We start from the raw sequence: 12,978 nt of genomic DNA, 5'->3' as shown, positions 1-12,978 counted from the left end.
AACCTAATGAGTAAGTTGTTCCCACTTCCTGGCAAGCAAGAAATTTACAGTACACAAGTGCATTAATGGCGTGCTCGGATTAGTGGCATAATGTTCAAGAAGGTTGCGGTCATGACAGTGATGCCAGCTGCCTTTGAAACAGCTTCTGTTTTTTGTCCACCAATCCAGTGGCTTGTCATTGATAAATGAGTAAAAAAGCAAATAAATAAATAAGGAAACTATTGTCCCACCCGTCGCTACTATCACGTATCAGCAATCTTACTTAATATCCCCCCTAATCTCTTTTTAATAAATAAGTAACCTGTAATAAAACATATTAATTTTATTCGCCTGTAAAACAACTTTGCAGCTGCCGTAACCCAAGCTGCGTGGATAAGTCGATAACATGACAGATCCAAACACATCCTGAAGGATTAAATCAAGTTTCCACTCATAAATCTATAGATCAGACACACTAAGCAGGAGGGTGTGTCTCACCTGCCGTCTTGTTTTTGAAGTAGATGAGCCGTACGGTTTCCAGCCCCAGCAGGTTTAGAGACCCGTCGGCATTCAGAGGATGAACCTGAACGCAGGAGACGCATACAGATCATTAACACACATTAGTTCACATTACAACCTGCTGTGAAGTCATTTATAACATAAAACACACAGGTAAACATCCTGATTGGCTTATAATTGAAATGTCTACGTTAAAGGTGCAGTGTGTAACTTTTAGAAAAATCTAACGATAGAAATGCAATATTATATACATAACTATTTTATCAGCGATTTATAAAGATCTACATAATCAACTGTTATGTGTTTATTACCCTAGAATGAGCCATTATTATCTACATGGAAGTCACCGCCATGTTTCTACAGTAGCCCTAAATGGACAAACTGCTCTACAAAGTGCGTTTTGTCACTACTGTATTTCGTCTTAGACTCTATGCATTTTTCGCTAGACGGTGGACTGAGCCATTGGTTGCAATTTTTCAATCTCACTGCTAGATGCCGCTAAAGTCGACACACTGCACCTTTAAACGTTTATCAACAATATAAGCTGTACCTTTTTCAAAGGCATCGTTTGAATCCACTCCATAGTGTTGACGTCAAATACATCCACTGCATTTTCACTATACACGGACAGATAAGGTGCATTATAACCTAAAAAACAAAAGTTTCATAAAGTGAGATTGAGTACATTTTAATTTTCAATTTTGTTCCAGTCGGCGCATACAAATAATCACTTACGGCAAGAAGTAGGCGTGGCCGGCCACATCAGTTCCTGCTGTCGCGACCGTCTGCCCTGGTAGTCCACGTACACACCAATGCCGCTGAAACACAAGAGCATCTCTTTATTGGAGATCTCCACGGCCCCGAGCGCGTCCAGATGCAGATGCTCGACAAATGACAGGGTGTGGTCCTCCGGGTGGAGGAGGCTAACGGTAGTGCCGTCTCCCTGAAGGTTGTATCGCAGGAATCCGGCCTGGAAACCCACGCAGAGCTTCTCGCCGTGCAGTCCCATCCACTGCACCGGCCCAGGGACCAAAATGTCCCGAACTTTACGATGACGCGTTTTACTCCTGTTGAGCTCGTAGATGATCACCTTGTCTGGTTTCTTCATGGCAACGAACAGACAGGTGAGCGAGCCGTGTCTGAGCGTGCCTGAAAGCACACTCTGGCAGCCTTTGGTCTCAGCTATCTTGTAGAAGTCGATCTCGCGATCGTCAAGGGCCGTCATGGGGTAGAGTCGCACGTGACCGTTCTTGCCTGATATCACGGCGATCAGCTGCTCGGAGGGAATCAGCTCGATCTGATGGACCTTCTTATTGTCTCCTACCTTGATAATGTCTGGGAATAAATGTGCTTTGTATTATCGATTTTCACAAGCGTTTAATGTCAACCACCCAAATATTATATTGTGTTGAGTAGTGAATAAAATGGGTAAACACAAATATTTATCTTACCATCTTTGGTAACATGAATAACGTACAAGCCCTCCTCACTGCCCAGTGCTATCCTCTCATGATCTACAGTGTAAATAAACACAAAGAATTGATTAAAAAAAAATATGTGTTCGAATTATATAAAGACTTATGCTGCGTTCACAATGTTAAGTCAATGTGAAGACACGTTGACAGGCGGCGCGAATGAGGCGTTTAGCGCGGCAGATGCGATTTCGCCTCATTCTTGCGTGTAGTTCGCGCGAATGGCATGAATTGAGTGTTGCCGCGGGAAACGCGCAAGTTGAAAAATTTGAACTTTGGTGGAAAAACATGCCGTATTAACCAATCAGGAGCTTGCTCTAGTAGTGACGTGATTACAGGAAGCGAGCGGAGTCGCAGAAGCCCCTCCCATGACACAAATTTTTGCGTGAATGTCTCGATGACTAAATTTTCACGCGCGGCTTTCACACGCAAATAAAGCGAGTAGACTCAAACTGTTCAAGCGGCAAACTAGGCGCGGTACATGCAAATGTGATGCCTCAAACCCGGCTGGTGCGAACCCACAGTTAAAGTTATGCATAATTAAGGGCGTGGCTACTTGAGTGACAGCGGAATTGCCACTGCTGTCACTACTGTCAAGTTAGACGGGCATGGTTTTAGCAACCCCGCCTCTTTGCCCATTTTCGATTATTACTAGCGAATGATACACAATGATGCGCTGGCAAGTTGGTGATGTCAGGCTCTGCCAATTATTGGCTTAAAAATGCCTTCATTAACCTACAGGTGACGTCACAAACAGTACGTCTACATTTTTTAGTCTATGGTATTGTGACGTGTTTTCGAGTGAAACAAAATTGACCTCGCAGAGGAACGACATTTGGAGGGGGCGGGGTTAACGGATGTTCCGCCCGAGCGGTCAAACTGATGTCATCAGAAAATATTTTTTTTAAAATAATAATGACCAACACTGACAAATAGTGAAATAGCAAATGAAAACTGCAATTTTCCGTAAAAAAAATAAGAATTGTCAGTTTTGATTTTATGGGGACTTTAAAGGTGCAGGAGCTTAATCCTGACTGGTTTTGTGCAAGACAACTCATCTGAAATGCTATTAAAACATAATAAAAATGATTCCCTATTAATAATGTGGATTGTACCTATAATAGCAGCAGACTGTGTGGTTTTGATGAAAGGCAATGCGCAGTCATACGCTTCTTTGGGCACGTAAACAAAGCGCTCCTTCAGTTTGCTCTTCTTTAAGAGGCGGTGCAGCTCGTTTAGAAGCCCCACCCATTTTGTTCTCTCCTGATCGCTGTCTGCCAGGATCAAGATGGAGCATTTCTGTTTGCTGGAGGAGGAGAGCTGAGACGCCGTCACCTGCAACCAAGATTATATATAAAATACAAATAATAAAAACATTTTTATAAAATACAATAAAGTTATATATATATATATTCAACTCACTCTAAATATACAGGGAATGTCTTTCCTGTTAGCATGAATGACATCTGATGCCAAAACTGAACTAACTGAGAACTCCTCATCCCTGCATAAGAGAAAGAGAGAGAGAGCAAGCGAGACGGAGAGAGAGAGAGAGCGAGAAGTCCTTAAATATCAAAGACAGTCATAAACACAGAGCACAAGGAACAAGCCCACATGTTTATCCGGGTCTGACCTCATATCTATGACCTGGTTCACCACAACACCAGGCTGAGCAGCTTTGCCCTCGGGGAGATCATAGAGGAAGAGTTTGAAGTCACAGACCACAGCGATGGCTCTCTGCCAGCCCTTCTTCACACCCAATGGCTTAGGCACCTGCAAGGAAACATTTTACAATTAGACACTGAGTAATAAAACAGCATTTCTTTCCTACGTTATTGTTCTAATATGACTACGAGATGATAAATAAGCAATAACCTGTCGACATCATAGCCTGCTGGGTCAAAAGCATTAAGACAGAAGAGACATTTTCAATCTAGAGAGAATCTGTTGTAGGTATTCCCAAGTGCAAGATGGGTAATCAATATTTGTGAGTTTTTTCTAGAGATCGACCGATTTATGTTTCCCAATATTTTCCCCAACATTTAAGCAATTTTCCATTATCGGATATCAGTTTTGTAATATCGGATTGACCGATAAACGCCACCATCTTGTGGCCGTTTTGAGAATTGCATGAATAAAACAGTCATGAATGAATGCTTGGTGCAATTAAAAACGCTAAATTGAATTCGTTTTTTGTTGATTTTTATGCTCATCATTAACCTCTTAAAATCACTTTCATGTTCACTTACTGGGATGAAGGCCATTTCACAAGCTATAACAACAAAATATGAATTATTCTGACATAAAATACCAGCTAAGAAATTCAATGATATATAAGCTGTTTTGTTTGTTATTTTCCTGACAATGTATTATTTCAGTTATATTATTTAGTAAATTAATATTATTCTTTACTCTTTCAGACACCTATTTATTACATTGTATGCAAAGAGGGAGTGATTGTTGTTATTATAAGGGTTTGTTCAGTTCAGTAGTGTTGTAGTAATTGCATCAAAAAAAGAAGTATAACAGTAAATAAAAATCGGTTCATCATATCGGTTATCGGGCCATAAGCATCCTACGGAGCCCCTAAGGGAACATGGAGCAAAAATTAAATAAAGTTTAGTTTCGCGTGCACACGTAAAACTTTCGAGTGCGCATGTGAAACTACCGCGTTTAGTTTTGCGTGCTCACGTGAAACTTTCGCTTTCATGTGCGCACGCGAATGTTGCACGTGCGCACGCAAATGTTTCACATGAGCACAAATGTCACCTTAGGGGCTCGGTAGCATCCAAATATTTGGTATCGGTTTAAAAAAAATCTGGATCTCTACTCAAAAGCATTAAGACAGAAGAGACATTTTCAATCTAGAGAGAATCTGATTTGTGTATTCCCAAGTGCAAGACGGGTCATCAATATTTTTGAGTTTTTTTCCAGGTTAAGAAAACAAATTTCCACTTCCAAGAGTAACTTCTGCCAATGTTTCGTTAAAAAAACAGCCTGTAATGTTTCTTACCCTAACGTGGCCCTCGTAGGCCGTGCCGATACCCTTCTGGGGGTCGATACCCAACGGTGCTTTGGTCTGATCCGGTGGGATCGGACACACGGCAGGGGCTTTATCCGCACAGGTCACGTGACACGAGAAGTTACAGACTATAGGAGAGGATGGAAAGTGAGATGAATTTCCAATAATGCAATTTTTATGACAACCTCAGCTGTTTCCACAGTGACCCCTCACCTTCACATGTACAGCCCTGTCGGATGAGGCCCACCATCAGAGATGTGCACTGGCTACATTTAGTGGGCGTAGTAAAGGATTTCACAATAAACTGATGGGCCTTTGGCTGAAAAAGAGAGTTGGTAGGTTTAAGTAAACAATATATCTATTTGAAAACTGTTTAGGGGATTGCGTCAGAGTTTAATTAATAATTTGAGTGAAACAAATCTGATTTATCTACCTTAGGTGTGCTACGTTCAGAGCTACTGTATGCTGATGAAGTTTGTGCTCTTTGCCGTGATTGATCCGCCTGTTAAGAAAACACTCACAGATTTTAGTCACAACATACTAACCTCCAAATATAAGAAAATTTAAGCTCTACCTAGACATAATTTTAAGGCATCACAGACAAACAGGCTTTTCAAAGCAAAGACTGTTATGTAGGGATGCACCTATATGAAATGTTTTTACTGATAGCCAATTTTTCAGATTGATATCTGCCGATACAACAGTTTGGTGGTTGTATTAACTTGCATTAATTAAATTCTGAAGAATTATGTAATTTCTTCATTTAATGGCCAATAGCCACTAGTGTGAAAAATTGCTTTTATCAACCAATACCGATTATTGGCCAATATACATGTTTAAAAAATGTGAATAGTGAACCTGCTTAGCCCTTAACAGGGTTGCTCCCTATGTAGGGTGCTTTACATTATATTAGATTTAATTTGTTAAGTGCCTTCGAAGTGTTTAGTAACGTAAGTAAGTAGGGTTTAGAGGTGAAAGTTCACCTCATGGGGCTCGGCATCGCTGGTGGTTGAGGGTGACCTCGAATGGGACGTGACCTGGGACTGTCCATCATCTTTACAGGAAGGTGTGTTGGACAGGCTGAAGTTATCGATGGAGTCGATCTGTTGGTAGGAATGAGGAGACGGAAACATCTAGAGCTTCAGTTAAGAGACGACAAAATCCTAGCTGTACCATCACTAATCATGCGTTACATGCACAAAATAGCATGTTAACAAAACCCAAATGCAGTAAGATTATGCAAACACAACAGTTCATGCATATCTGCTGCATGACAAGCCAAAGGTTAAAAACATTTTACAAGACCCAAACACCAGTCAGTAACACCCAAATAGACAAAGAAAGCATGAATAGCACAAACGATCAATACAATATTTAAAATAGTGTCTGCTCAGGAAGCAAAGAGTTAGCTTGAGAAGACAGGTGAACACAAACGTCTCGCCTGTCACCACCACAAGCTGTCCTGTTTATCAATAGCGATGATGTAAAATGAAGAGTCTGAAGAATCACCAATGAAAAAACACTACAACTGGCAGAAAACCCAAGATGAACAGCAGTAATGATAGGTTTGTTGGGATATATATACATGATGTGCAAATCCCCTGTCCCGATGCCAAGCAAAAACAAAGCATAGGCATGTATAAGCCACACAAAAAAGCTGAAATGACAGACCACTCAACCAAACACCACAGAAGAAAAGCTTACATGTCTGCCTCTACCAGCCGAGCCAAAGGCAGTAGAGCGCTTTAATACGCACAAAACCAGAGAGATAGAGAGAGAGAAAATAATATGAACATCACAGAGATTCAGATTCACTCACACTCAACCAGCGCACATAATAGCCTCAAAAACTCACGATACTTAAAGGATTAGTCCATTTTCTTAAAAGAAAAAAACAGATAATTTACTTACCACCATGTCATCCAAAATGTTGATGTCTTTCTTTGTTCAGTCGAGAAGAAATTATGTTTTTTGAGGAAAGGATTTTTCTAATTTTAATGGACTTTAATAGAGCCCAACAATTAACACTTAACACTCAACACTTAACAGTTTTTTTCAACGGAGTTTCAAATGACTATAAACAATCCCAAACGAGGCATAAGTGTCTTATCTAGCGAAACGATTGTCATTTTTGACAAGAAAAATAACAAATATACACTTAAAGCACAACTTCTCGTCTAGATCCGGTCGTGATGTGCCAGCTGACCCCACGTAATACGTCATGACGTCAAGAGGTCACAGAAGACGAAAGCGAATCTCCGCCCCAGTGTTTACAAGTGTCTTGAAAGAGGACCGTTCCTACGTTGTTGTATGTCAACTGATACTAATTAATGTCTTTGTGTCAGTTTATTGTTTACAATGGTCCGCAAATGTGCGTTTAACACGTGACCTCCCTACGTCACTACGCATTTACGTTAGGTCGCGCTGGACCGGACCTAGACGAAAAGTTGTGGTTTAAAAGTACATTTTTTTTTTCTTGTCAAAAATGTCAATCGTTTCGCTTGATAAGACCCTTATGCCTCGTTTGGGATTGTTTATAGTCCTTTGATACTCCGTTGAAAAAAACTGTTAAGTGTTGAGTTAAGTATTAAATGTTGGGTTCTATTAAAGTCCATTAAAATTAGAAAAATCTTGCAATGTTTTCCTCAAAAAACATAATTTCTTCTCGAGTGAACAAAAAAGACATCAACATTTTGGATGACATTGTGGTGAGTAAATTATCTGGATTTTTCTTTTAAGAAAATGGACTAATCCTTTAATCAAGATCTGTTTCTTACATTTACTAAAACACACTTAAGCCATTTATACTAAAAATAATAACTTATTGAGTATTTTCCCATTATTGAATAAAATAAAACTACTTAAAAGTAAAAAACAAGCCACGTGCAAAGGCTTTTGATACGTACATCAAACTGATCCAGGGCAGAAGTAGGAGCATTGAGGAACGCCAGAAAGGAATTCTGGGAATCTTGATGCTTGACTCCTGTAACACATAAACTAATGCATGAACACATCTTGCAGGAAAACAGTCCTAAACAATAAATAGGGTTCCCACACCTTAGTTAACTTCAAATTCAAGGACCTTTCAAGGACTTTCGAGGTCCAATCCCCTCAAATTCAGGACTAAATGAGGGGACACATTTCAAGTGAGAGCAAGGTTACATCATTTTACCTTTTAAGATACATTGTTACAGTTCCCTTTCGAGGGAACACGTGCTGCGTCACTGTGGTGACACTTTGGGGACGCCTCCAGGGGTAAGTGCGTCTGAATGTGTATATCAAATTCAACCAATGGTGAGGCTTAACGACAAAGACAGGGTGACGTGGGAGCCAGGAAGTATATCGCTATCTGAAATATTGCTAAATACGGCGTTACAGGGACGCAGGAAGTATGGCAAGGGAGACGCAGCGTCTCGTTCCCTTCTCAGGGAACAACAGTTACATACGTAACCCGAGACATTTTCATGCGTCAAACACAACTACGCAAAAAAGCATTTTGGTATGAATCAACATTTGCATACAGAAGATATAAGCATTTAAAGCAATGTGTCTAGAATTTTTATGATATTATCCTACACTACACAGGAAATAATGGATTTTCTTTCCAGAAAACTTCTTGCACAAAATAGATTCAAGCACTTTCAATGACCTGTATCTATGTATATTTTCAAAAACCTCCCTTTACCCAAATTCACAAAATTTCTAGGATTTCAAGGACACGTGGGAACCCTGAATAACAAGACTACAAATGAGATTCCTCCTGGCACGAATGGCGTGTGTTTTACCTCTGGACGTACGCAGATTCTCCATTTCCTGTTTAAGTTTCTGGATGTCTGCTTGAAGCTCCTGGTTACTCTTTTCCGATTCCTCCAGCTTACTGTAAGACCACAGAGAAAAATCAGGTGATATTAATGACAGCCCTTTGCGTTAGTCTGGCTAAATTATTAAACGTTGGATAATCAAACTGTTTTTTTATATCAATAAGGCACTAGGGACCAATTTCATTTTCGTAATGAGTTCGGACTTGTCCTACCGCTCAGTGGCCATAAAGGAAGCCTTGACTTTATTCAGCTCATCCTGAATGGTTTGTTTGGCTTTGATCTCCGCATCCAGTGCAGACTGGAGTTCAAGGCGAGCAGACATGTCCAACTTAGCCAAACGTCTCATCTTCCATGGCATGTCCTGGAAGACCAAGAGAGAAGAGTAGAAATTCAGTTCATTTAACAAAAGACATCCAGTCTGATCACAAAATATGTCTTTAAGATTGATATTCATAAATTTTTTAGATTAAACAGGAAAATGCATATTAATGACAGTATTAGTGATCCTTACAGTAGCTCGTGCACCCAGGCTGGCGCTCTTCAGGCCCTCCAGCTCTTCAGTCATCTTGGTGGCCAAAGCCTGCAGATATCCCCGTGCATCTTTCTCATCGCTGACCCTGAGAGAAAAAATAACAGTTGTTTTGGACTGCACAACTTAACATCACCACCAGATGGCTCCACAATTAAACAAATAACAGTTTGACATAAAAGCCTTAAAAAGTTTATCCCTTGGGTTTAATCCAGAAGTGAACCATTTCTCACCATTGAATGATTTCAGTGATCTGGGCTTCCCAGTGGGTGACGCTTTCTTTCTTATCACCCAATTCTCTCATCTCCTCCTCCAGTTGTTTGTAGTTAGAGCTCAGCTTCTCAAACGCAGACGTCATCTACAAACACATACAATAAAACATGTAATGTTGCATTAGTGAAATCTGACACTAATGTCAAGGAAACCGATCTTTAATCTTTTGTCTGGGTGTGGCCTTATATTCTGATGCACAAGAGTTTAAATGTGCAATGAATTATGAAGAGTACGCAGGGCATGCTTGTGCATGACAGTTTTTAAGTAGATTTAATTAAAAATTATGAATTGCATGAGAAACAAATATTACCAATAATATAACAACACTACATAAAGGATTGCATAACATTACATACATACAAAATGTGGTGGTAAAGTCACTCTGCTGTTAATTCAATACATATTTTTTTATCGCTTGTTTGCTTGTTGCTTATTGATATTATTATTGGTAATGGCGTAACAAAAATATGCACATTTTGGTGATAGCAGAATAAATATTGACCTACTGTTAATAAGTTTACTCACTGTTTTGAACATTGGTAACACTGCAACAATAAATCATAAATTCATGGCAGTGTTGTAAGAAATATTGCAAGTATGTTTGCTGGTTGCTATTGATAATGGCGTAACAAAACAAAAACAAAACATACTTTTTGCGATATAATGATGAATATTGCAAAAAATTGGACTTATTTTTAATGATGATGTTAATATTGTTATTGTTACTAAAGACCTTACATTTCTGTCGTAGTGCAACACATATTGCAATAAAGTTTACTTATCTTTATAAACATCGCAACGATAAATCATAAATTCTTGGCAGTATTATAATAAATATTGCACTAAGGTTTGCTTATTGCTTTGAATACTGATAATGGCGTAACAAAAAACACGCACATTTAGGTGACATTAGGATTAAATATTGGCGTAACACAATAAACCACATACATTTTTTGCGACATAATAATAAATATTGTGATACGTTTGACTTGTTTTTTTGGTATATTGTAATTAAACATAATCATGCCAATAAAGCACTTTACAGACAGCGACAGTCATTAGGATTTTAAAACAGACCACAATAGTGCTGCAATGATGCGTCAACGTCATTGATTACGTCGACTACAAAAATACGTCGACATGCGTAAAATGCGTTGACGCGTCACGCTGTTTACATTCATCTCGCGTAATGGCGGCTTCTGCTCCTGGCAGTGTTTCCCATACATTTATTTGTTTGTGCGCGCCACAAAATCAACAATGGCCGCAACATTTACATTTTTATTTTCATTTAAAACGGCTTCATTTATTGTTGTGAGTGCTCGGTGGTGCCTCTCTTGTGCGCGCACACGCTCTCTCTCTCTCTCTGCGTGAAGCCCCTCGACAGAATTGAAGAATTAAAAGTTGGAGAGTGAAAGAATTAAAAGTTGGCTGTGTTTTCCATGCGGATTCCTCTGTGTAGGGCTGCAGCTATCGATTCTTTTAGTAATCGATTAATCTAGCACTGAATCGATCGATTAATCGAGTAACGGATAAAAATTTTGTGTGTGTTTTTAAACAACCAAAACAAATAATGCATAACGAAAATGACTTGGCTGTAAAATGTTCAAGCATTTGGCTTTTATTCTAAAAAAACAGAGGTATTTGGCTCCAAAAAATAAGCCTATTTTTAGTAACTTAGTAGTTAAAGTAACAGCTGGTTGGATTAAACACAATGTTATTGTGGGTCATGTTTAGTTTAGTCTTAATGTCTGACAACAGAACAGATAATATGTGAAAATAGCATTCAGTTGTGTTAAAATACAATAAAACAAACAATGACTGTCAGATCAGACAGAGAGTAGAAAAACAGATTATCCAACAGATTAAATAGCTAATCAAAAAAAGAACACTTTATTAATAATAAAAAATAATCGTTAGAGTAGTCGACTAATCGGAAAAATAATCGCTTGATTAGTCGACAGAAGAAATAGTCGTTAGTTGCAGCTCTAGACCACAATACAGAGCCACTAGGGTTGCTAACACACTTCATATTTTCAAGTGTAACCCTTCAGATCCATGGCATTAATAAACGCAAGTCTCAGTTTAATCCACTATAAACCAATTGGTTAGAAAACAAATATTTGCTTGGGTATTCAGACATTTCCTGTTACATTATCCCAGTTTTATTTCATACTGTGCTCTGACCGAAAGCCCTGAACCGTCGCAGTGGTCCTCGGGAAAAACACGTGCATTTTCCAAATTCCTGCCTGTTGATCAGCACAGGGAAGATATTGACTGACTTCCCAGTATAATATTGGCACAGTGAAGCATCTGTTAAATGGACCTATGGAGAGACTCCACAGACAACAATGCTAAACGTTCCCGCTTTCTGAACCTTGTGTTCCTATAAACGATTTCCCAAAGGGAATTCTCTTAAAATTTTGGTGTTAAACAATCTATTAAACTCAGCCTGTCTGTGTGTGTTCACCTTGTCGTGTTTGCTGGAGAGCTTCTTGTTCTCGTCCATCAGCAGGACTCTCTCTCTCTCACACTTCTGCTTGTAATCGGTCTCAAACTCCTCTCGCTCGATCTGACTGTGAAGACGATGTATTGAACATCAGGGTTAGGCGCTGTTATGCCAACAGACATCACAAGTCTACTTAAGATTTAGTAAAGGTTTTTTACCTCTCTCTGCGGATCTTCTCCACCTTATCCTTGAGCACCGTGATCTCTTTCTTCAGGGCGAGCTGCTGGCCCTCGGCATCACGCAGCTCTTTCTGCAAGTGCTTCAGTTCGTTGGCATGCTGGAGATCTCTACGTGACAGCTCTTCCTCGTAGTACTGAGTCTTCTTCTCCAGGTCTGCTCGTAGTTTACTAAGCTCTTTGTTCTGCTCAGAAGACCCGACACTTGGAGAACGGCCCACCTGCTTCTGCTGCTCCAGCAAAAGAGAGAACAACGGGAACATCAGATAATCGTTTCTCATCTGGTCTAATAAAAAACGTATCTGTCCATATTGCCATACTTTCTCCCGTGGCATTTAACACAGACTGTATGCACACAAATACAAACAACATAGCGTCACTACTGAGTAAGAGTCAGGTGTGTATTTTTGGGCAGACCTTTATTCCCTCCAGCTCCTCTTCCAGTTGTCTGCTGTACTGCTCACTGTGTTCTCTCAATTTCTTTTCTTTTTGAGTCTCAGCAGACCATTCTTCAGCCTGAGCCTCCATCTGCACACAAACACAAAAGAGATGCTCAGGGATTCAGGTATGAGAGGTTGGGCTATAGGTTATATGTTAGCCATAGCATGAAGTAGAGTTGATTATGCCTTTACCAAAATTACAACACAAATGGCCACTTAAATATGGCGGCAAGTAATGAAA

General features: G+C 39.6%; 1 protein-coding gene across 9 annotated transcripts in view; it reads right to left on the bottom strand.

The window, feature by feature from the left end:
• cdc42bpaa (CDC42 binding protein kinase alpha (DMPK-like) a) overlaps nucleotides 1–12,978 on the bottom strand; it is a 75,425-nt gene that overhangs the window by 14,095 nt on the left and 48,352 nt on the right. For 8 of the 9 annotated variants that reach the window (XM_055172105.2, XM_055172108.2, XM_055172109.2 and 5 more), the window contains 20 exons: nucleotides 12,715–12,825; nucleotides 12,280–12,527; nucleotides 12,083–12,188; nucleotides 9,576–9,700; nucleotides 9,325–9,430; nucleotides 9,026–9,174; nucleotides 8,778–8,869; nucleotides 7,899–7,975; nucleotides 6,697–6,735; nucleotides 5,976–6,095; nucleotides 5,426–5,494; nucleotides 5,206–5,311; nucleotides 4,984–5,120; nucleotides 3,604–3,743; nucleotides 3,393–3,474; nucleotides 3,086–3,305; nucleotides 1,950–2,012; nucleotides 1,234–1,833; nucleotides 1,049–1,146; nucleotides 478–562 (listed from right to left, as the gene is read on the bottom strand). In XM_055172105.2, the coding sequence (XP_055028080.2) occupies nucleotides 478–562; nucleotides 1,049–1,146; nucleotides 1,234–1,833; nucleotides 1,950–2,012; nucleotides 3,086–3,305; nucleotides 3,393–3,474; nucleotides 3,604–3,743; nucleotides 4,984–5,120; nucleotides 5,206–5,311; nucleotides 5,426–5,494; nucleotides 5,976–6,095; nucleotides 6,697–6,735; nucleotides 7,899–7,975; nucleotides 8,778–8,869; nucleotides 9,026–9,174; nucleotides 9,325–9,430; nucleotides 9,576–9,700; nucleotides 12,083–12,188; nucleotides 12,280–12,527; nucleotides 12,715–12,825 (2,773 nt within the window). The remainder of the gene's footprint in view (nucleotides 1–477; nucleotides 563–1,048; nucleotides 1,147–1,233; nucleotides 1,834–1,949; nucleotides 2,013–3,085; nucleotides 3,306–3,392; nucleotides 3,475–3,603; nucleotides 3,744–4,983; nucleotides 5,121–5,205; nucleotides 5,312–5,425; nucleotides 5,495–5,975; nucleotides 6,096–6,696; nucleotides 6,736–7,898; nucleotides 7,976–8,777; nucleotides 8,870–9,025; nucleotides 9,175–9,324; nucleotides 9,431–9,575; nucleotides 9,701–12,082; nucleotides 12,189–12,279; nucleotides 12,528–12,714; nucleotides 12,826–12,978) is intronic. The other variant, XM_055172106.2, reaches the window with a different exon arrangement.

This window comes from Misgurnus anguillicaudatus, chromosome 7 (assembly GCF_027580225.2).
Source record: "Misgurnus anguillicaudatus chromosome 7, ASM2758022v2, whole genome shotgun sequence".
Lineage (NCBI taxonomy): Eukaryota > Metazoa > Chordata > Actinopteri > Cypriniformes > Cobitidae > Misgurnus > Misgurnus anguillicaudatus.
This window is presented reverse-complemented; position numbering and strand designations above follow the sequence as displayed.